General features: G+C 39.8%; 1 protein-coding gene across 1 annotated transcript in view; it reads right to left on the reverse strand.

Moving 5' to 3' along the window:
- Positions 1–20,379: 20,379 nt before the first annotated feature.
- Positions 20,380–27,825, reverse strand: part of sim1a (SIM bHLH transcription factor 1a) — an 81,945-nt gene continuing 74,499 nt past the window's right edge. The window contains exon 11 of the mRNA XM_069883566.1: positions 20,380–22,506. Coding sequence (XP_069739667.1) covers positions 21,773–22,506 — 734 coding nt within the window. The 3' untranslated portion in view covers positions 20,380–21,772. The remainder of the gene's footprint in view (positions 22,507–27,825) is intronic.

The raw sequence follows: 27,825 nt of genomic DNA on the forward strand, positions 1-27,825 counted from the left end.
GATGGAATTGGGAGGGGCTGGGGGGTAGGGAGAGAGAGTGGAAGTGGTAGGGTGTTATGAGTAATGAATACAACATGGGTTTCTGCAGCTGAGTGGCTCACCTCCCAGTCCCATTAGGCCTGATAAATCAAAGCTGTATATTCCAACAGAATTATCAGGAATGCAAGTGCTTGCAGAAGAACACCAGCCTGTACACCCTAAATAAAGTAGAGCACAATACTTTAAAAAAAATTTCCCCTGAATGTTTTCAAGCATTTATTGTTTATACCACCAAGAAGAAGACATGATTGTATGTGTAAAAGATGCAGGTTGATTTGAAGTGATTATCAGCCTAAGATAGTGCCTTGGAACCCATCTGATACCAATAAAACAGTCTTTAAACTGACAAACACCTCTTCCTGTGATCAATCTTCCCAATTCTTTTCAGCTATGTTTTTGCACAATACACAGCTCGTGTCAAAGAGCCTTGAAGACTAATGTAGCAGTTTGTTGTGAGCTTGTCCGGTGTACCGCAAGCTCGAGTCGAACGATAATGCCTAGTATTAATGCAAAGAAAGGGTGGATGTTGATATATTTTCCTCTGTGAGAGTGGGTTGTCTGGTTGTCTTTTAAAACTTAAGTTTGGGGATTTTTTTCTTGTCAGAGGAAATTTTCTTAAACGCTATCCCAGATAATTATAAAGGCTAAATTCTTTGCAGGTATTTAAAAAGGTAGAAAATCAATTTTTTAAAGAACAGGAAATTGAGGGTTATGTCAACTGGCAGAGAAGAGTAAGAAAGGCCTGGGGAAGATCAGCCATGATTGTATTGGATGGCAGGACAGACCCAAGGGGGCAAGTCATCAGCACAGGGTCCGTCAACCCATTTTTCATGCATCCGTTCGGGACACTCTCAATAGAGTTCCTGTAGAATGTTGACATGATGGTGGCCAGTAGACTTGCTCACTTCAGTCTTCTCAGTAAGTGCAGTCACTGTGGCACTTTTCTGACAAGTGAGGAATATCAGAACCAACACCACCAGGCTAATAAACAACCTCTTCCCGCGATGTGAGAATATGAACGACCAAAGGAACTGCTCACATTAATCATCTGAAACTCAAATATTTATTAAATAATATTTATTTATATTTATAGAAGTATATTTGTCCTGTGTATGTATTGTTCATCTCCATATGAGTTATGCGTAGTTGTGTATCTGCATCTTTTACACCAAGGATCAGAAAACACTGTTTTGTCACGTTGGGTTGTGTAGTCAGATGATAATGATCTTGAACTTGAACATAGCTTTGGCTATGCATTGTCTTCCACGTCAACAACTCTTTTGTTCGATTGCCTTCAATTCCAGGCTTCACCACCGCACAACATCCAACCTCATTGTTTTCCAACCCCACACTGCCCATTTCTACCTCTTACCCAAGATCCACAAACCAATTGTCCTGGCAGACTGATCAGTTCTGTGTGCTCCTGCCCCATCGAAGTGTTATCTGCTTACCTCAACTCTATTTTGCACTTCCTGGACAGTTCCTCCCCATCTACATCTGTGATGCCTCACATGCCCTTCATCCATTCAACAACTTCCAATTCTCTGAAATCGATTACTCAACTTCACCTTCACCATGATCATCCAATCATTATACACCTCCATACCCCATATTGAAGGCTTCAAAGCCTCTTGTTTCTTTCTCAACAACAGACCCAACCAGTACCCCTCCACCGCCACCCTGCTCCAGATGGCAGAAGTTGTCCTCACCCTCAGTAACTTCTCCTTTGACTCATTCCACTTTCTATCAGTCAAAGGGGTAGCCATTGTACTCTCATTGGTCCCAGCTAAGTCTGCCACATTGTTGGCTACATGAAGCATTCTATGCTACAAGCCTTCAGAAGCATGTCTCCTCAACTCTTCCTCCGCTACAATGTCGATTACTTTAGTGCTGCCTGATATGCCCATTATGAGTACATCGATTTTATTCACTTTGCTGCCAACTTCCACCCTAACCTTAAATTTACTTGTCCATCTCTAGCAACACTCACTTTTTTCTCAATCTATCTCCATCTCTGGAGACAAACACTCAACAGATATCTTCTACAAACCCATCAAATCCCACAGTGACCTCAATCACACTTCTTCACACCCTGTACCCTGTAAGTATTCCATTCCTTTTCCTTAATTCCTCCATCTCCATTGCATCTTCTCCCAAAATGAGGTCTTCCATGCCAGATCATCAGATATGTCCTTCTTCTTTGAACAGTGTGTCTTCCCTTCTACCACCATCACACCAACCCCTATCTCCATATCCTCCATTTCCCACACATCTGCCCTGGCCCCCTCTGCCCCCAAATGCAATGACAGGATTTTCCTTGTCCTCACCTATCACCCACCAGCCTTTGCAACCAACATATCATCCTCCATTTCCACTACCTATTGTGGGATCCCACTACTAGGCACATATTCCCATCTCCGCCATGACTCCTCATCCACTCCTCCCTTCCACCAATCATCCTCTTACCACCTACACTAGACAGCAGGAGGTGCTCCACATGTGCCAACACCTCGTCCCTCACCACTAGTTCAGGACTTCACACTTCACTTGTGAATATGCAGGAGTTATCTACTGAATCTGATGTTCTAGTTGTTTTGTTGCCCTCTGGGGCACAATTGTTTCCTTTCTTTCTCATGAGCACGCAGAAAAAAATTGTCGGTGTAAAGGAAGAGATATTTTATTTGGCAGATAGATATATTAGACAAGACCTTGCAGGATAAACACAATGTCCTCATTGATAGTGAGGAAACCAGTTTTTTTTTCTTATAAAGCTTGACTTCTACTGGAGCAATATTAGTTAACAGGAATTTTTGCAATATCCAAATCTGAACACGAACATAGAGGCACCGAAGGATGATGACTTCACTGTTCATGTGAAATATCTAAAGCAAACACTCACAGATTTGCAGGAAAGATTTAATGACCTGTGACACCGAAATATCCTATATTGGATATTAAATCCATTTAAGCAACAACCCATCAATGTCAATGTAAATTACATGCCGCAAGTTCAATCGATTTAAAAAAGAATTTTGGGTGAAGAGTGATCTGCCAAATAGATTTCCAGAATTATGGGAAAAAGCCAAAATATTTTTTATTGCTTTTCCTTCAACATACTTAGATGAATGTGGATAAAATCCAGGAACAGACTTGATGCCACTTTAACTATCTCATCCAATTTGGTGCCTGAAATCAGAAAGCTTGCACAGGAACTCATTAAAAATTTCATTTTATAAGAATAAATGTTTAAATTTATTTTTATTAAATTGTCATATCCTTAATTTTCATAAAGAGTTCATTCGTTCAGGTGCCTTGCCGTTCAGAGTGGCCAATCATGTCTCTCCATCCATCACAGTCTCTGACCCTCTAAATAAAAACATAGAAACATAGAAGATAGGAGCAGGAGTAGGTCATTCAGCCCTTTGAGCCTGCTCCGCCATTCAACGAGATCATAGCTGATCTTAAAGTTCAGTACCCCATCCCCGCCTTCTCTCCATAACCCCTAATTCCCTTATACTGAAGAAATATATCTAATTCCCTCTTAAATATATTCAATGAACCTGCCTCTACTGCCCTCTGTGGCAATGAATTCCACAGATTCATCACCTCTAGGGAAAAAAATTCCTCCTCATCTCAGTCCTAAATGATTTGCCTATTATCCTCGAACCATGGCCCCGGGTTCTGGACTCCCCCACCATTGGAAACATCCCTTCTGCATCCATTCTGACCAGTCCTGCCAGAATTTTATGTCTCTATGAGATCCCCTCTCAATCTTCTAAACTCCAGCGAGTACAATCCCAATTTGCGCAATCTTTCCTCATAAGTCATTCCTGCCATTCCAGGTATCAGCCTGGTGAATCGCCTCTGCACTCCCTCCATTGAAAGAACATCCTTCCTTAGATAAGGTGACCAAAACTGCACACAATACTCCAGGTGTGGTCTCACCAAGGCTCTGTACAGCTGCAGTAAGGTATCCTTATTCCTATACTCAAACCCTCTTGATATGAAGGCCAACATACCATTTGCCTTTTTAACCGCCTGCTGTACCTGCATGCTCGCCTTCAGTGACTGGTGCACAAGAACCCCAAGGTCTCTCTGCACTTCCCTATCTCCCAATCTATTGCCATTCAAATAGTAATCTGCCCTCTGGTTTATATTTCCAAAGTGGATAACCTCACATTTATCCACATTTGCCATGTATCTGCCCTGTCCCCCAATTTATCCAAATCACACTGGAGCTTCCTGACCCCCTCTTCCGTGCACACAACCCTCCTAGCTTAGTGTCATCTGCAAATTTGGAGATATTACATCCAATCCCCTCATCTAGATCATTAATGTAAATTGTGAACAGCTGGGGTCCCAGTACAGATCCCTGTGGCATCCCACTGGTTACCGCCTGCCACTCAGAAAATGAGCCGTTTATCCCAACTCTCTGTCTTCTATCTGCCAGCCACATCAATACCTTGCCACATCAATCCACATCAATACCTTGCCCCCAATCCCATGAGCCTTGATTTTGCATGTCAGTCATTTATGTGGGACCTTATCGAAGGCCTTTTGGAAGTCCAGGTACACCACATCCATTGGCTCTCCCACATCTATTTTACCTGTCACCATCTCAAAGAATTCCAATAGATTTGTCAAGCACGATTTACCTTTTGTAAATCCATGTTGACTCTGTCCAATCCCTTCTCTGCTAGTCACATGCTCCGCTATTACATCCTTAATAATGGATTCCATCATTTTGCCCACTACTGATGTAAGGCTCACCGGCCTATAATTTCCCACTTTTTCTCTACCCCCCTTTTTAAATAGTGGGGTAACATTAGCTACCCTCCAATCCATGGGTACTGATCCTGAGTCTATCGAGTTCTGTAAAAATAATTCTTAAAGCATCTGCTATCTGAATGTCCACTTCCTAGGATTATCAGGCCCTTGGGATTTATCGGCCTTCAATCCCTTCAATTTCCCCAAGACCATGTCCTTAGAGATACTGATTTCTTTCAGCTCCTCCCTTGCATTAGTCTCTATGTTTCCCAACATCCTTGGGAGGTTATTTGTATCCTCTCTTGTGAAAATAGAACTAAAGTAAGAATTTAATTGGTCTGCCATTTCCTTATTCCCCATTATATATTCCCCTGATTCTGACTGCAAGGGACCTACTCTGGATTTCACCAATCTTTTCCTCTTGACATATCTATAAAAGCTTTTGCAGTTGGTTTTTATGTTTGCCACAAGCTTACTTTCGTAATTTATTTTTGCCCTCTTAATTAATCCCTTTGTCCTCCTTTGCTGCATCTTGAACTATTCCCAGTCTTCGGATTTGGTACTTTTTTTGGCCAGTTGATATGCTCTCTCTTTGGACCTAATGCTGTCTCTAATTTCCCTTGTTATTGTGGTTGTTGCCTCCCCTGTTTCTAACCTTGATGTTAATCCATCCATTATTTTCATGCTCTGTCTGCCTCTATCTAAAAAGTACAAAAGCAAATTCAAACATAATTGTTTATTTTAAACATGCAGAAAGACCTTGGCTCAAAGATTGTTACAATGGAGACATCCAAAGAATGCACATACAATACCTAGCTGCTTGCAACTTACAAATTAATTTTAACCCTTACATATAAAACATAGAACACTACAGCACAATGCAGTCTCTTCGGCCCTCAATGTTGTGGCAGCCCATATATTCCTTTAAAAAGTACAAAATTCTCTGTACCCTATAACCCTCTATTTTTCTTCCGTCTATGTGCCTGTCTAAGAGACTCTTAAATGTCCCTAATGTTTCAGCCTCCACCATCATCCCTGGCAAGGAATTCCAACCACCCACAACTCTGCATAAAAAAATTTACCCCTGATGTCTCCCTAATGTTTGCCATTCTTCTCCTGGGAAAAAGGCACTGGATCTCATGCTGTCTATGCCTCTCACAATCTTGTAGACTTCTATTAAATATCCTTTCATCCATCTATGCTCCAAAGAGAAAAAGTCTCAGTTCTGCTAACCTTGCTTCTTATGACTTATTTTCCAATCCACACAACTTCTTGTTAAATTTTATCTGCACTCTCTCCATAGCTTCCACATCCTTCCTATAATGAAGTGACCAGAACTGAGCACTATACTCTTAGAGTGGACTCACCAGAGATTTGTAGTGTTGCAACATGACCTCTCTACTCTTGAACTCAATCCCCCATTAATGAAGCCCAGCATCCCAAGGGTCTTCTTAACTGTCCTATCAACCTGTGGGGTGACCTTGAGGGATGCATGGATTTGGACCCCAACACTCCTAAGTAACTGAATCACTTCACACTTATCGAGATTGAACTCCATCTTTCCTTCTCCCCCAAATCTGCATCCTGTTTATTTCTTCTTGTAACCTTCAACAACCTTCAGCTCAATCCATAACCCCTCCAACCTATGTTTCATATGAAAACTTAATGACCCATCCTTCCGCCTCTTCATCCAGGTCATTAATAAAAATCACAAAGAGCCGGGATCCCAGAACAGATCCTTGCGGTACTCCACTAGTCACTGACCTCCAGGTGGAAGACTTTCCTTCCATCACTACTCTCTGATTTCTACCTGCTAACCAAAGTTCCATGGATCCCATGCCTCATGACTTCCTGAATGTCTCTCATGGGAGAAATAACAGAAAATGATGGCACGGCTGGAGCTGCTGTAATGGCAGCGCTGCCACTGGTGCAGACCCTCTGGGAGCAAGGAGCAGAGATATAGTGCTCCCATGGGGTCCGACCACCCAGTCAACTGCCATCAGCTCCATACAGTCTTTGAATGACACATTAAAGGAACCAATGGCAATTTTATATAAAACTCCTTGACCGCGGGTTTGTGCCCAATATGGCGGCTCCTCTGATTGACAGCAGTCAAGAGGGGTTGCAGACTCCAGGGGAGCAGAGGACTGGAGAAGAGCGCCAAGAAACAGGGAGATCATACCCCATCTGGGAAGAAGAGCAGAGGAGATGACACATGGGAGGAGATGACACATGGGACGGTGACCATGGCGGTGGACCACTGAGGATGCCCTGTGGCTGAAAGACCCACACGTGCAGTGGGTGCTGGCAACTTGAGGTGAGGAACACATGGAGACTGTGGGCTGCTGGAGATGGCTGTTGGAATACTTAAGCCGGGCTGCAGACTGCTGGAATCTGGTTCGAAATTGGCTGAAAGGGTACCAGGTATTGGAACCAGGATGAGAGGGGGTTCCGAAGGCACTGAAGGTTTCTTGACCATGTTGGAGGATTGGATCTGAAGCTCAGTTTGCCAATGGTTTATATTGGCTGTGGAGCCTGCGCAAGCACTGGAGGCAAATCTACAGACACTCGGTGTCTCTGGGGGGACTCTCTTTTGCTTCACTTTCTCTGACTGTAAGAGGCGCTTTCATTTCTGCTGATGGTGAATCTGTCTGCCTTACAGCAGGCAAAAGCAATTTCATGTAATATGGCACTGTTATTACAATGACAATAAATGTAATCTTGAATCTTGAAAACAAAACCCCTGTCAAATGCCTTGCTGAAATCCATATAGGCCATATCTATCACCCTAGCCTCATCAATTTCTTTTGTTATCTCATCAAAAAACTCAATTAGACTCATGAGGAACCACCTTCCCTTCACAAAGCCATGCTGACTATCGTTGAGTAGACCGAACTTCTCCAAATGTCATAGATCCTATTCTTAAGAATCCTCTCAATAGTTTGCACACCACTGACGGAAGACTCACCAATCTATAATTCCCAGAATTCTCCCTATTAACCTTTTTAACCAAGGAATATAATATATATGTATAATTATAGTGTATATAGCAACCTCCTTTGAAGAAGACCGCAGAGCCCACCTCACTGACAAAAGGCAAAGGAGGAAATACCCAACACCCAACCCCAACCAACCAATTTTCCCCTGCAACCGCTGCAACCGTGTCTGCCTGTCCCGCATCGGACTTGTCAGCCACAAACGAGCCTGCAGCTGATGTGGACTTTTACCCCCTCCATAAATCTTCGTCCGCGAAGCGAAGCCAAAGAAAAGATGTATATATACATGTATATAAAATTATCTCTCTCTCTCTCTCTTTGTCGCTCTCTCCCTTTCTCACTCTTTCTATAGATATATAAATCTATAGTTGAAAAACAGTAAATTATCTCATTCCTCAGATGTTGCCTGATTGCTGAGTGTTTTCAACATTTTAGCTTTTATTCCATGCTCCAAACAGTGTGAATGAGTGGACCAGTCCCAAATGTGTGACAAGAGCTGTCACCTGTTCACCTGCCTCTTCTTCTACACCACTATCTAGCACCATTTACTGATGGACTTCATCATATCCGCTTTTATTTACCAAATTGTTGAATTGTCTTTGAGTACATATTTTGTGTCCACGAAAGGTGCAGAATCAGTTTGAAGTCTGATGCGCATGCACATTTTGAGACACATTAGAAATTTAATGCACAATTTGCAATATCAAATCTCCCCAAAGAGTGTTGCAATAACAAAACTGGAATCCAGTGACTTCCAAAATGTATGTGCAAAACTGATGGTGTGGGGAATGTGCTAACAACTAGTTCTCGAAATTATTGATCACAATTTCTATCATTCTCCACAGCCACATAGAGTCCAGTATAAACCATTAGCAAACCGAGCTTCAGGTCCAAACCTCCAACACGGTCAAGAAACCTTCAGTACCTTCGGAACCCCCTCTCATTCTGCTTGTACTTTCATTGCAGGAGAGATAATTGTTCTACTACTGGTCAAGTAGTAGCGCACTTCCATGAATTCCCAACCAACTTCCTTCACCCAACCTCCTTCTCCATCTCCCAATAACAGGATATAACTGCAGGCTGATTGAAAAGTGGTCAAGGACGAACCTGACAATATACATATACATCAAAATTCTGACTTAGTGACTTGATGAATGACAGCCTGGCATAAATGTTCCTATGAACCAGGAGCACTAAAGCAGAATCCAGGGCCAGAAGGAAGGCATCTGCCATCGACCAACTGTGATGAGAGGCAAATTGAAGTTGGTCTTGGTCCTTCTTGAGGCTTCAATATGATGAGATATTAAAGAGAAGGTCTCTCTGTACAATTTGAATCTTTAAATAACAGGTAAGTTTCATCAAAGCTCTTGCCAGTCTAATAAACAAAAAAACTTAACAACCAAAAAAAATCTGCAAGTAATTAAGATAGCATTTATCCCACGGTAACCTTATTTTCGTATCCTGATCAAGGTGACAAAGAGACTGTCACAGCAGCTTATCTGGAGAGTTCTTTCATCTGCATTGAGATTTGTTTCCTCACTTTTTAAACTTTTATTGTATTCATTAAAGTCACCTGTACATGAAGATAGTTTTACAGTAATCCATGCACCAGTACACAATAGCTCATTCTTCTGTAACCTGTCATTCTCAGGTATTCAAAATTCCATATCCTTTGGAAAAATTTTATATTGTGGTCATAAAATTATTATTTCATTTCTCTTAACATGCAAATAGGTAGTGAATTAGCAAAAATTAGCAAACACAAAATTTGAAACATTGAAGAAAATGTTTATTGTCCTGATGAACTTTTTGTTGGTCCATTATGATACACAGAACATTGTTAATTACTCAACCTAATCATTGTATTGGAATAGTCTCCTCTGAATCATTGCATGTGAGTCTCAGAAAGGTTCTTTAGTTAGCAGGAACCTCTGTTGAATTGGTGTCAATGGCTAAAAATGACTATTTTAACCATTTTTCTTTGGCTTTAACTGATCTGCTGCCAACAGCAAGACAGACGATTGTGAGAACACTGTAGAAATTAAACATCTGAATATTCTTCAGGAAAAAATAAATTGCTTGAGTCTTCATAGCTTAATTCTGAGCTATGGCATGATATTATCCTGGCCTATATTAGGTGGCACGGTCAGTGTAATGGCTATTACAGTGCCAGGGAACTGAGTTCAAATCTGGTGCTGTCTGCAAGGAGTTTGTAATTTCTCCCTGTATCTGCATCAGTTTCTTTCAGATGCTCTGGTTTACTTTCACCTTTCAAAAATGTATGAGATTGTAGGATAATTGGGGTATTTAGGCGATACAGGTTTGTGGGCCAGAAGGGCCTGTTGTATATCTAAATTTTTTAAAAATATAAAAATAACATTTTTTTCTATGAGATAATAACTCTCAATTTGTGCAATGTCAATTTGTTCTAGCTTATAATTGAATGCACTTTGGAAGCCTGAATTTTTGTATTAACTGCTTTACATTGAGGTGATTATGAACATTCTCAAATCCTTTAATTTGCTGTATATTTATATGCCTTACAGCAGTTTATCCATGTTAAAATCCATCTGCCTTATCTAACATATCCATATAATGACTCTAAGTCCCTTTACTCATTATTGTCTTCTCATGTGTTATGAACTAATTCAGTAATACATTTGCAGATACAGTAATAATGATATTAGAAATGACATTAAACATGAAATTGGAGATTTGTAAAATAAAGATACACTTCTAATCATGACCATTTTCTAAAAGTGGATCGCCCAAACCAAATTAGTAACATTTATGCGCAATGGTTAGCGTGACGCTATTACAGTACCAGTCTCCCCATGTCTGCATGGGATTATCCCAGATGCTCCAGTTTCCTTCCATCAAAACAAATGTGGTTTTAGGTAAATTGGGTGTAATTGGGTGCCAAAGGTTTCAATGGCTGGAATTGGCTTCAAAAAAATACTAAGGGGAAAAATTCCTGGCATATATATAGAATAGTTTTCTGGACCAAGATGTTGAGGAACCAGCAAGAGAAGGGTTATCCTTGATTTGGGTATTCTGCCATGAGAAGAGCTTAATTGATGATCTTGTATGAGTCCCCTTTGGGAGAAATTAATGTATGATAAAATTCTTCATTAAAATGGAGAATAGCTGAATCTAAATAATGGAACCATGATGGTGAAAATTAGCTGGGATAAATTGGGGTAGATCACATTTGCTGTTGACAGTGGATCAGCAATGCCAAGCAAATATAGGGAGAACTAGAATTGTTCATTAATGTCTGGGCAAAAATAAAATAGGAAAGTAGTTTTAACTGTGGATAACAGGATAAATTAGGAATCGATTTAGATCCAAGTGGAGAATACAAATTCTAACCAAAAACACAATGAACCTGAGGACTGAGATCAGTTTGGAATGTAACAAAAACAAAGCATTATTTCAGAGAGAGAAGGTAAAGTATACGAGTCAGCCAGAAATGAACACAAGAACTCTTTATAAAAGTTTCTATAAATATTGAAAGTTAAAAAATATTGAAGCTAAAAGTAGACTATCAGAAAGAGAAGGATTTATATTGGAATTGGGAATAAAGAAATGCCAGACCAATTGATTTGTCCATACAATAGAAAATAAAATCTACCAGAAATGTGAGGAAACCTAGCGCCAAGTTAGAGGGAGCAAATGAAGGAACTCCGTATTCGTAGGAGGGTTGTTTTAGGAAAATTGATGGAACAGAAGGTCAACAATTCCCTGGGGTCAATGTTCTGTATCCTAGGAAGTGACCTAGAAATAATGAATACATCTGTGGTAATTTTGCAACAGTTTTTATATTCTGGATAAGTCCGTATCAATTATTAATTTACTAACGTAATCCATAATTTAAAAACAGAGTCAAAGAAATAGCAATTCATTATAGACCAGTTAACTTGACATTGGTAGTGAGTTTTAATAGTGTTTGGAAAATAGTGACAGGCTTTGTTAAAGTCAGCCTGGATATATGAAAAAGAAAACATGCTTGACAAATTTACTGGAATTTTTTGAGGATATAACTTTCGGAGTGGATGATAGAGACCAGTCAATATGATATATTTGGAGTCTCTAAAGCTTCCATCAAGGTGAGTGTACATAAGATTGGGTAAATGTATTATTACAGGCAATGAGCTGCTTGCAGGTAATAAAAATTAGACATAAATGTTTCTTTTTCTAAGTGGTGAGATACTACAGGATTCAGTTCTTGTAGTCCAGCTATTCAGATAAGTGCTTTGCAATTAAAAGACAGTAAGAAAGAGGAAGCCCGTGTTGGATAACCAAGGAAATAAAGGAAGGCATCAAATTAAAAGCTCGTGCATACAAAATTCCCAAGAACGTGGGAAATTTAAAGACTTGGAGAACTGTATAAAGCAACAACTACTGACCAAGCAATAAAGAAAGTACACTAACACAAAATATAAAAGTTTTTATAATGTTATGAGCTCAGAGGACCCCAAAACTCAACAGCAATAGAAATTCACCAAGACAAATGGTGACTTAAACAAAACTTGCTTTAAATTTTCTTTAAAAATAAAAGCAGAATCAAATTTTAACTTATTACTATTAACTTAACTTAACCTAACTTAACCCCCTTCTAATTCTAAGGGCACGTGGGTTCAGGAAAGTTTTTTGATTCACAGTCCAATCTCACTTCTCACTCCTCCAAGTTCACCAGTATCAGGCAATTCTTATACTGTGCACAGAATTTAACATTTATGAATCTTCACCAAGCATTGGTGCTTAAAGGTAAATGGTTACTGCTCAGGAAGGTTCTTGTTGGTTTCAGAGAGATATTTGCTGCTTGTTGGACACACACAAGCTGATTTCCCACAATCAGTCACTTCAGTGTCTTGTCGAAGAAGCTTGCCCCATCATGGGTTTTTCAAATGATATCCTGTTCTTCCAGGTCACCACAACGTTTCTCTTGTTTCCATTATTTCAGGAGAAAGGCTCTAGCCGGCTATTTCCTCTTGCAAGGTTTTTCAATAGACTGAACTCAGAACTCATAACCTGTCTTCAAAATGGGGTTTTAACAAGCCCCAGCCAGCTTGCTATGTTACAGCCTCCAAAAGCCACTGCAGAACTCTCTCTCTCTCTCTCTCTCTCTCTCTCTCTCTCACCCCCCCCCCCCCCCCCCCACCCCTTGTAAAAACCAGAACTTCTTGCAGGGCTAGAAAGATCTTCTTGAAAGATCTTTATCAGTATTTTCAGCCTGGACTGTTCATTTGTACCTTCTTTTTGAAACCTTCCAAAGTAGTTTTCCTTATCTTTGCAAATGCACTGGTGCCTCAATGTCTCACTTTCAGCAAAACTCTTGTATTTTAAATGAGACATGGTGTTACTCTGTGAAGTGACCTACACTAACCCCCCCCCCCCCACAATCTTTCTCTTTTAAAGACACATTAATATATGATATAAAATATAATATACCCCATAACAATAAAGACATAAAGAGGAAACATGTGGCTAAAGTGAATGTAGGTCCCTTGGAAGATGTCAATGGGTAGTTATATTGGGAAATATTGGGAAGGATGGCATGATTAGCGTATCGATAGGGGCAATAATGTTACAGTGCTACTGATATCGATTCGAATCCAGCACTGTAAGTTTTTACATACCGGGTTTGTCTGTTAAATGGGTGTAATTGGGTAGCATGGCTCATGGTCTGAAAGGGCCTGTTACTGTACTATATGTCTACATTTTAAAATTTTTTAAAAGGGAATAGCTGAGGCCTTGAACGACTATTTGTTGTCAGTCCTCATAGTGGAGGGCAAGTCTTTGGAGCGACAGAGGATGAAAAGTGACTGAATAAAGACGTGTAAGATTGTGAGGGGAATAAAGAGTGGATAGTTGCCATCTTTTCTGCAGATGGAAATAGCCAATGCCATAGGGCATCAGTTTAAGTTAAAGGGAGATTTTAGAGGTAGGTTTTTATATACATTGAAGGGTGGGTATCTGGAATGCCTTGCCAGGAATAGAGGGAAGAGACTCTTGGAAAGGCGCATGGATATAAGAAAAATGGTGGCATATGGACTGTGAGGAAGGGAATGGTTAGATTAATCATGAAGCAGGGCTATGTAGCTTGGCTATCATTAGAATAGAAATTGTTCCATTAGGTAGTGTTGAGGAAACACGGAGGCTGCAGAAGGACTGGCACAGATTAGGAGAATGGGAAGAGAAGTGGAAAATGAAATACAATGTTGCAAAGGGTATGATCAAACGCTTAGGTAGAAAAACATAAATGGGCAGACTATTTTTTAAACAGGGAGAAATTTGAAAATATCCAAATGCAAAAGGACCTGAAAGTTCTTGTGCAGGATAACTTGAAGGTAAGCTTGTAGGTTGAATCGATGGTGAAGAAGGCAAGTGCAATGTTGACACTCATTTCAAGAATAGAAGAGCAGAGATGTGATGTTCAGGCTTTATAAGCCACTGGTGAGACCATTGTTGGAGTATTGTGAGCAGATTTGGGCTCCTCATTTAAGAAAGGATGTGCTGATATTGGAGAGGGTTCAGAGGATATACACAAGGATGATTCCGGGATTGAAAGGTTTTATTATATGAGGAGTGTTTGATGGCTCTTAACCGGTTCTCATTGGAAGTTGGATGAATGAGGGGCGATCTCTTTGAAACATTTGAGTGTTGAAAGGCATGGACAGATCTAGAAAGGTTGTTTCCCATGGTGTGAGAGTCTAGAACAAGAGGTTCTTCACCTCAGTCTGAAGGAATAACCCTGAGCTTCCAGTTACCTGGACTTTCAATTCCCCATCCCAATTCCAGTCTGAACTTTCAGTCTGCGGTTTCATTCAGTACTACAATGAGACCAAATGCAAGCACTGAGGAACAACACCTAACCTTCTGCCTTGGCATATTATGACCTCCAAATTCAATTATGAATTCTTTGACTTCCAATAACTCAGATCTGGCCTATTCTGCCTGTTATTGTTTTGATATTGCCATCCATTTAGGAGGTCTGCTAAGTATGTCTCACATCCTTACCGTTAATAACATACAAAGTTAAATTAGATCTTAGCTGCCCCTTAAAAGCCACATTAGGACAACCAGTATCACCCTATCAAATATATTTCCCTTTTGAATCACTCAAATGTCCCCATTCCACCATCTTCTCTGCTACCTGAACATAATTTTTTTCTCCCTCTCTTCAGTTTTGTTTAAATATCTGACTTGGAACATTAAATGTTTCTCTTTCCAGAAACACTTGCCTGCCACGATTGTAGCATTTTCTGTATGAATCCCATGATGAAGACATTGGCTCCAAGAAATTAGTTTCAGCCCTTTCACACGATAGTCTAAGATCCTACCAGCCTTATAGATAATTCAATGAGATCATTGCAATCTATCCTGACTGAGAGTCACATGGGATTGGGTGGAGTTCTAGTTTTACACCTCTTAATATTATACTTCAGTGACTATATATTGGTAAGTATATTTCTTTAAGGGGAGGGGGAAGAGATAGAACAGGAAGCTCAAGGGTGATTTATTTTTACATAGAGCATGGTGGGTGCTGGAGAAGGTTGAGGGAGGTACTACTACAATGTTTAAGAAAAAAATTGGATGCATGAATACATGCATAGATTTTAGAGTAAGTTCGGTCAAATGTAGGCAGGTGAGTTATATTGGGACATATTGGTCAGTGTGAGCAAGTTAGGCCAAAGGGACTGTTTCCACACTCTGACTCTATGATTATGTGATTTTAATGGAGAATAAAACTGAGCAGAATGTCAAACCAAGTTTGCATTTGATCCATCAATTTCACGTTAAAATTCCCCAAGGTTTTTTGATGGTTCCATATGACCTTGTTGATTTTCCTAATCTAAATTCTTGAGAGATACTGGAAAAGAGTAAAACTGTGAAGAGTGCCACAAACTCATCAACAGGGCTAAGTGAATGCCTACCCCAGTGGTGGATGAATTACCATCCAGACCCTAGGCTGAGCTTCAATAAGGCACCACTCTCCACCCCTGACCTTTCTCCCCTGCCACCATCCTTTGTTGAATAAAGTAAAATTGTTCTGTTTATTAGCCTTTGGACATGATGCCCTCACATATTCTAAATTTATCCTGAATATCCTTGACGATTTGGCATACTCTTTAATTTCAGGTTCTGGTAGCCCAAATCGCCTAGGTCTCCTTTCCTGCTCAGTTCAAGAGTTGGCGGTCTCATTCCTTTGTGTATGTCCTAGATCCTGGCTTCTTCTTCCACAATTGGATGGACTAGATCCTTTGGTTTGAACAGTCCGCTCCCTCTGCATTCATGTGTGCGACCAGACTCACCAATTTCAGGTGGAACATTAATTGTCAATTTAGTTGCAGCTAGTTGAAATGCTGAGGCAGTACTGTCAGGGGAAATGAGCCACTGACAATTCAGCCTCCCAGCCACAGTTTACAGCAGAAGTAGACACTTCTCCTGTCATTCTTCAGTTGCCAGAACCAACTCCAGCCCGTAACCTGGCCAGACCACAGAGCGACCAGTAAAAGTGCAGGACATCCATTCCATGTCAAGCTCTGGAATACCATCGCTGATTTCAAGCTATGCTGTTATTTTTAAAATTTCATTTGATTTCTCTCAATATCTTTTTTCCGTAAGGATTTCAAAACACTGAGGTTTCCATGTGGTCCCACTAATGCAGAAAGAAGTGACCCCATGACCCTACTTTATCCACCTCCCGGCTCATGGATCTGTCTGTGTTGGATCCTCCCCACACTCTGGGTTTGGATTTGTATTTTCACTTACTGCCAATGAGATTTCAATGACAGGGCAGAGCACTTGGGAGTGAATTGATCACAGCATGTATAACACAACGTGGTTCTTTCCTTTGAACCCACCACACCGCACACTTGGAGTGATAGAACACACCTTGTTCACAGAGAATGGCACATACACAATGTTTGTGATGACCACCATACCAAATTAAACAAAATCTAACCTGTCTGCACACAATCCTTATCTCACAATGCCCTGCATACTAAAAACCCTCTTGTCGCTCTGGTGTCCACTTCCATCAATTCCCAGCCGCCTCTTCCAGACACCATCCAAGACTCTGTGAAAAATACTTCCCTGCACATTAACAGACTTACAGTTTGAGCTTCAGTTTAATGGATGCTAGATTTTTTTCACACACACGATAGTTTTCTTTCCCTCCATTATGGAGGCCGAATTGATAGATGGGGCCAAGACCCCACTGCTAATTGACAGGTGAACACGGTTCTTCCATTATATTGGTGTACCAGTAGTTGTGACAGGTCCCCTTACCTTTTGGGCCCCAAGGCTTCAGCCTTCTCAGCCTAATGGCTAATCAGCCACTGGCCTACCCCTGCCTAATATCTGACAAAACAATCAGGACAATTTTGATGTTATCCTCCATGACAATCTCAACTACGGCAAAGTTGGAAGGAGGGGGGAGGGGGAGCATCCTTGGAAGAACCAGAACAGACCAGAAAGCAGAGAGAAGAGACACCAGGGACTTTGCGGCAGATGGTCTCATTTCAGTATTAGGAGAGAAAGGTTACTCAATCCATTACATGTGCAATGTTAAACGAAGGGAAATTGTTTTTACATTTTATGTTGCTTTTCATTATTGTGAATGAGGAGAAGTAAAGAGAGCATTCAGAAGCTTGGCATGAGTGATTCAAGTGACAGAGCATTGATGGGATGAGGATCCATTTGACGGCCTTGCCAGTCATCTGTATTTTTCTATTCTAATCTTCAGTATTATGGTCAATGCTGGAGAAAGAGATCTGAGAATGTAATAGTTTTTTTTTTTCAAATGTACATTGCAGTCTGCTATGAAATTAAAATCATAATAAATTATTAGCTTTTTGGGAATGAATTATTCTTTAGTGTAGACACAAAACAAGAATATTTGAATTAGTACTGTGATCAGCATGGAACTAATGTTTTTTTTAATGGGGTTTAAAGTTTACTGCTAGTTTACTTCTGTTGCCAATTTTAAACTCTCTCAAATTGCGACAAGGCAAGCATTCACCTGCCCACCATTCCTTATTGCACTTAAATCCTTTGAATTCAATTACATAAATATTCGTTGGGGTAAAAGGGACAATTTCAATCTTTAAATGATATTGTTTAACCCTGATTAGATTATATACCTTGACAAATGGCTCAGGACCAAAATGTTGGATATAGCCCTTTGCTTCCTATAAACACTGAATGACCTGCTGAGTTTCTCCAGCACTTTTGTGTATTGCACTACAATCAAACTTTTTAACTAAGTTCTATTACAGTCTTGTACTACTGTGGTTCAGCATGGCTCTCCTTGATGTTCACCAAGTCGAAGGATCATGGCACCAGGGAGACCCCTGCCTGTTTCATTCGAGGCAAATGAACAGTTCCCACTACCTACAGTATAGACATCAGAATGGAACACTATACTCCACCACAGCACTTCTTGATTTCCCACACAAGCCATTCTCTGCTCTCTTTGCTGCCAAACTAAAGAGTCCTTCAGGGTCATATACTCTCGAAACTGTTTTGAAATAGTATGGATCATTTCACATGGAGATCTATACAGAGACGACAGTCAGCCCAGAATGTTCCAAATAGTATAAACCACAATACTAAAAGTTTCATAACCCAATATTCATTTGACAATGTAATATCTCCCATGTGGACAGAGGCTTGTGAAGCGTTACCATATTCTCCTGGGGTTGGGGTCAAAGCATTCAAATGGAGCACAGTAAAGATTATCCCCAGTTCATGCAAATGCTTGCAGTGCCTGATTTTGAGAATATTTACAAACATATTGAGGGATATGAAAGTGGTGTCTCAATCTCCAGAACAGACATTGAACGTGGAATATCACAGCACAGAAACAAGCCCTTTCACTATGTAATCTGTGCTAAACTATTTATCCCGCCTCGTCTCATTGTCCTGCACCTGGGCCATACCCCTCCAATCCATGTAACTATCCAATCTTCTTAAAACTCAAAATCTCCATTTGTTTTCATCCTCACATAAAAATTTCACCTCCATTATTTTATCACCTACCATGCCAGCATTGCCCACAACAGGCTCATAGAAGCAAAAAAAATGTTTAATTGTAACTATATTTTGAAACCAAAAACATTTTTTCTTCACATAATAAATACATTTTATGCACATGTACTTCAAATGCCAGAATTATGTACAATATAAATAAATCTAACAGGAAACACTTTACAAGATCATGGGAATTAACTATACAAATCATAATGTTCTATATGAATACACAAAAGAAACTTGGCAACATTTTACAAATTGTATTCACATCAACATGTACTATAATGCTACCATCAACTGTACATTGTAAAGTGGAGTGTTCAGGCAGAATTTAATCAGAACAGGGGTACCAGCAAATATTACCAGCTTTTCTAAATCAGGACATCAAGACAGAGAAAGCAAGGCAGATCTCTGTCTATCTGAGTTCAATCACTCCAGGCTCCTGAATAAATAGAAATGTAATACCATTCAGAACATCAAATGTCATGATCAGTGGTTTAAGGGCTGTTACATGGTCCAGGATTCCTGACATGTCATCCTTTTACTAACATTTTGTGACCTGCTGTCCTGTTAGATTGATAAAGCAAGTCTTAGATACTGCAGCTAGAAAGAAATTAATTGTATGAGAAATTGAACTGTCGATTGAACAACAATTTAATCACATACATCTTGTTCCAGTTTCAGTTCAGAGATATTTTTTTTTTTTAATACATAATTGGCAAGTCAATAGCTTTCTGGGCTTTGAATGTAGCTGAGATCTCCTAATTCATGCACTCAGTTATTTACAGTCCCATTGATTAAAACAAGGATGGAACAAACCAGCAAATGTACAGTTTAAAGGCAGAACACCTGCCAAGACATGGAGGTAGCTGATCAGTGGAACTTAACAACATTTTTTAAAAATCAAATAAAGAAATTCAATAGGGTCTTTTTTCAATTGAAAGCATTATATTCTCATGCCTATTCTTGATTATGCAAAGGAATATTGGAGGGATAGTCTGACTCGTTTGCTTCATAACAGGAACTCAACAACGCTTCTGTCAGGCACAGAAAACCCAGCCTGCTGTTTAAACCAAAATACTGCTCAGTCTGCCAAGTGTAAACGGCTTCATGGATTTTCCTTAAGAATCAAAATTTGTTACAAAGCATTCTAGCCACTAACAGACACTTATTTAAGCCAATTAATCTTTACGTTCTTTTCAATGCATTCTTCCTTCCTGTTATGTCAAACTGAGTGGACACTCCTAAAGAAAGAGCATGTGATTTCCAAACACCAGCTAATAAGCTCTATTCCCAGCTAAACAGCAGCTTTGTCAATCAAGTCACCTGCTTGTAAAGAAAGAAACTTGCAAATTCTTCACAAGATTGCTCAAAGGAAGGAAACAAAAGTTCATGAAATGTTACAAATCGGATTTTTTATACAGAGCAAGGTATGCATCAGAAGATTAACTTTATGAATAATCCTTAACCAATAGAGATGAAATTCCATTTGAAATTAAAGTTTGCAAGTACATATTCGAGATTATGTACTGAGAGAAAATAGATACATGGAGACAGGCACTTGTAATAGGAACAAAAAGAAATGGATTTGTTGGTGCAGGTGTTTAAATTTCTCAAGAGCATCCATCACCAACAAAAAAAAATCCCTTTAATAGTATATACAGTATGTAATCTGTTTTTACATGTAGTTCTGAAGCTTTCCTCTGCTGACTGACAGAACCACCGCACTTTCCATGAGTGAGTCCAGCAAACAAAAGCAACTGTCTTGTGAAGTGTGTTAAATGCCTCCGAGAAACCTAACGTGCACCACATGTCTTTGACTAAGTTAGCTCACTGCATTTGTTTCTCTAATTGCAAACAGGAAGTTTGTTGCCTCATAAATAAACATGTTGAAACAGCTATAACTTGATCAGAGGTTGTCCATTAATTTCCAAGCCTAAACAGCAAACAGCACTGCTGATAAGAGCTTTAATTTTACCATTTCAACTGTCGTTTTTATGCTTTAAAGTTTTCATAAATCCATGTGACCTCCAGTTTGTTGACATTGCTAGTCCCACATAATTCAACCATTTAAATTCAATTGATGTATTGATACTAGGGAAATTTATCTTTTGTCACTTGTAAGTACCTATAGAATAACAACTCTTCATTGTGCTCTGGTTTCCCAATTCAATTCCATTTAACTCAATAAATCCGAAGTTGAGAAGTGGAGTGCAGAGTGTAATCAACACTATATTTCTGGTTCTTCTATAGTGACCAAGAACAAATTTTTTAATCACAGTGCCAGCAACCAGCCTGTTATCCAGTATCATATTGTCTGTGGGCTATTCTGCTTAATTCAATGCCCACTCTCCCAGTTTACTACGACCAACAATTAATTTTGTTAAGGAATTACTCATGCCGCTCAGAAGGCTATGTTTTTCAACTGGTATTTAACTTTGCTGCCAGATTTTGTGGTTGTTTCTTTTTTTTAAACTTTCAGACAAACTGTTCACTAAATGAGCTGAAAAGCAACAAAAACATTAAAATGGTTCCCTGGTTTATAATTAACTGCTGTAGCTGATCAGTCAGTTATCATGGATTATCAGGAGTAGACTTCATTTGTACTCTACGGGTAGCAAAATTGTAAACCACTTGATTAAAAACACACACAGTATTTTGCTATGATAAGTGGAGAGAAAAGCTTCCCAATTACACCCATCTCTCTCACCTCAACAGTGATAAATCTTATCTACTCTGCAGTACATTTGGATTAGTAATATGTAGTATATATACTGAACCAGTCCCCGAACATAATGGATCAATAAACCCAGTTTAGTGCTTCTCCATGCACGACGGCACTGGGAATCCGTATGCAGCTTCATCACTTTATTTGTCCAAATTGCTGCATTCTTACTGTGTTTCACCATAAACTCTATCACAATGAAACATCAGCTTCCATTGGTGATTATCACCGAAGTGGTCTTGTGTGCGTGTGTTGGGTCCTGTTGCATTCGGAAGTGAGAGGTCACATCAAAGTGACTGCCATTGCAGCCCAAAGAGTAGTTTTTAATGGCTTCAGTGTCATACAGATGCTCAAAGGCATAACCAGTCAGTGCATATGCATGTTTATCGAAGTACTGTCGGTGATGGGTAGAGTAATAGTTTGGAGAGGATGCGCAGTTTCCCCCTGTTTGATGGGGGGATAGGTCAGAAGCTAGGTAGTCTTTACCCAAGGCTACATTTGTCTTTGAAATTCGGTCAGAGCTTGGGCTGCTTATTCGAGACAGTGAAACTGGACTGCCATTGTATTCATTCTCATGAGAGCTCATGATCTTTCCTTCCCTTTGTTGGAGGTGATCACAAGGAGAGGTGTTAGTCACCAGAGGAGCACGGCACACAACACTGGTCATTTGTTGTTGCTGATAGCTTACATTAAAGCATGCAGCGTGAACCTTGCCCATGCCGTTTATCGATTGCAATTGCTCAGAGGCAGTTTTTCTCATTTGCAGCCTGCTCTCCTCTTCTTTGATCATTTGCTGTGTTGCTCTGATTAGAGTCTCAATCTTACTTGGCTCATGCGGACTGCTCTGGTACCTCTCGTTGTGGTATCTGTCCCCCGACTCACTGGCAGAGCAGGGGTCTGGTGAACTGACCACACTCTCTTCATCCCAGTGTCCTCGTCCTGCATTGAAAGAAAAGCAAGAAAATTTAATAATTTATCCAGAATAAGCCTGTGTAAAAGACCACGGTTTTTTCTCTTTTATTTTAAATAAGATGCAAATTATTTTCTTCTCCACTAAACTCACCAACAGAAGTTTAAAGTTGTCTTCTTGAATCCAGTTATTCCTGAGATGGGTACAATAGTTTTAATGTTTATTTTTAAACAGTACAACAGAAGGCCTTTCACCCATGAAATCCATGACACCCAATTAGCCTTCCAACCCTGTACATTTTGGAGGGTGGGAGACAACTAGAGCACCCGGAGAAAACCCACGCAGCTCACCAGGAGAATAAACAAATAGCGGCAGTGCAGTTAACCACACCGTTAACAGTTATCTAATTAACGCTATGTCATCGGAGAGGTAAAACTTAATAAGGACCAGATTTTTCTCTGCAGTTTGATAACATTGGAAAACAAATTTTTGCAAAGTGTTTGCTTCCTGTAAAAAATATTGGGGATTACGATAGACAACTTCAAGCTGAACTCAATGATAATTTCAGATTTCCTGTATCACGGAGGAAGTTGGAGAAACTTTAAATTAACTTTTATTAAATGTTACATGTTTAATTGCATAATGATGGTGACATGTTGCATGTACTATTGACAACAAATGTGAAGAGCCCACGGTTTACAATCAAAGTAGAACTCATAGGCTTTTTTAATGTGCAGTCATATTGTGTCTTCCAGCCTTAAGAGTATACTTGCCCCAACTGTAACAGAAAATATCATATGTAGCTGTTGCAACATTGATGAGACATCTCTGCTGTAAATGTTCCTGAAGTCATAAATACTATTGTTAAGTATGCTCACCATGCTATTGCCTGAAGAAGATTTGCATCAACATTTGATCAAGCTATAGCATCTGTGCATGTGAGCTGCTTTTTTTTTACCCTGACCGTATATATCCTGACTAAGCATTCCCAAGCTAAAGACAACATTGGCATAGAACCTACACTGAGTACATGCTTGGACTGACCTAAAGAGCTTATTTTGAAGTCAATAAAGTAGTTGACTTTGACATCCCAACTCTTGCGTTCAATGCCTTGACCAATGAAGGCAAATATGCTAAGTGCTTTCTTTGCCACCTTCTCTCCTGTACTGCCTCTTTCAAAGAACTGTTTACCTGTAACCTTAGGTCTCTCTTTTCTATAGCACTTTCCAGGACCCTACTATTTACAATATAAGACCTAGCCTGGTTTGACAGCCCAAAATATATTACCTTGCCCTTGTCCATCAGCACATCAACCTTCCCCCCCCCCACCCCACCCCACCCCCCTTCACAAGGGGCAACTCACAGTGGATAATTAACCTTCCAGGCCACGCATTTTAAGGATGTAGGAAGAACAAGTCACTGGAACTGTGAATCAGTGGCTCTACAAGCTGAACCATTGAGTGCCACCAAGACAGAGAATGACCCAAAACATGAATGGAGAAGGCATTTAGTCAAGATTAAGATTTGGAGATGAGTGGAAGAGATAACAGTAGAATGAACAATCAGAAAAAAATATATAAAATCTTGTTCCTTCGAAATAATGAAAGCAATTCATTAAACGAACCTGGTAATTTAATAGTTACCCATGAAACATTTCACTCAGCACAGATAATTGCTAAACTAAGCTTGCTAAGAAGAGAAATTGCTAATAAGAAATAGAAGTCTACCACAGTGAAAAAAAACACACAGAAATGCTGGAGGAACCCAGCAGGTTTTGCAGCGTCCATATGAAGTAAAGGTAATTATCTTTACCTTCTATGGACGCTGAGAGACCCAGTGAGTTCCTCCAGCATTTCTGTGTGTGCTTTAACTACAATCACAACCTCTGCAGACTTTCATGTTTCACTCCCGTCACCATAGTAACCATATGGGTTGTGTGACTACTGAGGCCTTGTCCCTGCAGTCTCCCTGAAAAGCAGGGGGCCCAAGAGGGGTAACTAGGCCTCATAGTGAATCCCGAAACATCACCTAAAATAGCTTGAATGGTGTTTTCGCGGCATGCACTCTCAAGCGACTTTCACCTGTTTCAAAATGTCATCGATAATCAAAGTTATTTAAAAATAATTCATACTGTCCTGTATACATGATCCTCAAGATATAACAGTTTCAGATCTATAGTGAATATTACTGTGTCCAAAATGATAAAAATTTAGATCATGTCAGTTTCACATAACACACAATGCCTCAGTACTTGTTTTTCATTAAGGTTATACTGTTTTTTTTAATAAATGTAACGAAAATATACACTAATGTAAATTGATTAAAAAGCACCAATATTAATTACAATTAAAATGAAAATTGTTTTCTAAACTAAGATGAGAGGGCACAGCTATAAGGTGAGGGGTGTGGGATTTAGAAGGAACGCAAGGAGATAGTTCTTCACTATGGTGCCACTATGGTGGCATATGAAATAAGTGATGATGTGGTAGAGGCAGATATACCAGCTTCTTTTAAGAAACACTTGGCTAACTACATGGATGGGAAGGGATTGGACACATATGGCCTAATCCAGGCATGTGGGACTAAAGCAGGAGGGCGCATTGCTCAGCATGGACAACCTGGACCTGTGGACCTGTTTCCATGATATAAGACTCCATGCCATTCTGAATGAGAGCCTCACTTACTCTAAACAAAGCCCTGGAACACCTGGACAGCAAAGACACGTACATCTGGATGCTCTTTATCGACTAGTTTGGCATTCAACTCCATCATCCTCTCAAAATTGATCAGCAAACTCCAAGTCCTGAGTCTCAAAACCCCACTGTGTAATTGGATCCTTACCCCAAGACTACATTCAGTGAAGATTAGTAAACACCACCATCAATAATGGATCACCATAGGGCTGCACTGTTAGACCATTGTTAGATCATTGTTAGATCATTGTTAGACCATTGTTAGACCACTGTTAGAACACTGTTAGACCATTGTTAGACCATTGTTAAACCATTGTTAGACCACTGTTAGAACACTGTTAGACCATTGTTAGACCATTGTTAAACCATTGTTAAACCATTGTTAGACCACTGTTAGAACACTGTTAGACCATTGTTAGATCATTGTTAGACCATTGTTAAACCATTGTTAAACCATTGTTAGACCACTGTTAGACCATTGTTAGATCATTGTTAGACCATTGTTAGACCATTGTTAGACCACTGTTAGAACACTGCTCTACTCACTTTACACCTATGACTGTGCCTCAGTACGACCAAAACACTATCTACAAATTTGCTGACGATACCATGGTAGTGGGTTGTATAAAACCGAGCGATGAGTCAGCACACAGGAGGGATATTGAAAACTTAGCTGAATGTAACATCAACCTCAACACTCAATGTCACCAAAATCAAGGAGCTGATTGTAGACATCAGGAGGGGAGAACAAGAGGTGAGCAATCCGGAGAACATTGGAAGAATCAGAGGTGGAGAGGGTGAGCAAATTTAAATTCCTAGGATTCACTGTTTTGGAGGACCTTTCCTGGACTAAATATGTGAATGTCATCATGTAAAAGGCATGTCAGAGCCTCTATTTTCTCAGGAGTTTGCAGAGGTTTGGTATAACATCAAAACCCTTGGTAAAACTTTACAGATGTTTAGTGCAAAGTGTGCTGACTGGCTCCATCATGATAGAGGAGCACCAATACCTCTGAGTGAAAAGCCCTGCAAAAGTAGTGGATTCAGCCCAGTACATCACAGGCAGAACTCTTCATCATCGAGAATATCTGTAGGGGGAACACTGCCATCGGAGAGCAGCAGCAATCATCAAGGATCCACCACCCAGGACGTGCTCTGTTCTCACTGCTACCATCAGGAAAGAGGCATAGGTGCCGGAAGACTCATTCCTCTGGGTTCAGGAACAGTTGCCATCAAATTTCTAAATAACAAATTCAATCAGAGACTCATTTAAAGATGCTTAAATTGTATATCTTTTATTATTGAATATTTATTTTCTATATTGTGCAGTTGTTTGCTTTTCCTGCTTGTTTACATTTCTCTGTTTTGTATATGTATCTTTTCTGGAGAACAGTGTTTTTTTTCACTATCGAAAAGTAGAAATTCTGCCTGGCCCGCAGAAAAAAGAATCTCAGGGTTGAATATGATCTCAGGTACGTACTCTAACAATAAACCTGAAATTTGAACTTGAACTTTGAAAGATAACTTAATTATAATCATTTACTTTTCAGCTGGCAATGAGATAGATGCAGTGTGCATTCAATGCCTCAGCTAAGAATGATTGTGACCTCAGCGGTGAATCAAGCAATAGAGCATAGGATCAGATTCATTTATTCCTGACATGCAATATGTTCTGTAATTCCACAGGCATAGAATTAGGCATGTGCTAGCCCATAACGAGGCCTTTGCAATGTCTCCCTCAGATCATGAAGATTACCCAAAGTATTGAGAGTAAGCACAAGACCGATGTCCCAGTGTCAAATGATAGACAAATTGAAGATCTGCAAGTTAGGGGCACTGTGCCCAATAACAATCTTTGTCAATATGGTGCATATGAGGTGTTTTTTCCAGAGGCCTTTTGTTTCTCTCTTATGCTGGTTTCCCACAAAAACATCCTGTTATTGTCTTCTGACGACCAAGCAGCAATGATAAACTAGCCTGTTACTGGTACATAAAAATGATACATCTCACATTGTGTAAATTATGCTGATTACTAACACTTTTATGACAGCCCATATCTCACAATGAAATGCACCTTAATTGTCCAGCAATGCATTCATTTAAAGCCACCAGAGATACACTGTCTCCTAAAATACTCAATAAAATGCGTCAGAGCTTGTTGAGCTGTACTGACAGCTTTCTAGCATACAACTCAACTCAAATTGTGGCTACATGAAGACAAAAACTACAATAATATGATGGCAGTCAGTTCCACCCTCCAAACTTCACTGTTATTGGTAGTTTGCAAAACCACAGGTAATGGAACTAGTGGAAATGGATAAGGGTGGAGGTTACCCTGAAGTTGGAAAATTCTATGTAAATGCCTTTATCTTTAAGGCTGTCCAAGAAGAAGATGATATTGTGACAGATTATGTTCTATTTTAAATAGATATGTTTTAAAAGGACATAAATGGTAGGTTTTTTATAGTGTAAGTCACAAACAAATACAAACACTTCAAAACAGATATCATTTAAAATACAAGAGCTCTGCTCAAGTCAGACGGTCAAGGCTCCGAGTGCCTTTGCAAAAACCTTGAAGAATGCCGACAAGGACTTCACAAGTAGGTGTTAATTGGACATCCTATAGAGTAATGATGAATGGATTTGAAGATTAGG

The sequence above is a fragment of the Narcine bancroftii genome, chromosome 6, assembly GCF_036971445.1.
Source record: "Narcine bancroftii isolate sNarBan1 chromosome 6, sNarBan1.hap1, whole genome shotgun sequence".
Taxonomy (NCBI): Eukaryota; Metazoa; Chordata; class Chondrichthyes; order Torpediniformes; family Narcinidae; genus Narcine; species Narcine bancroftii.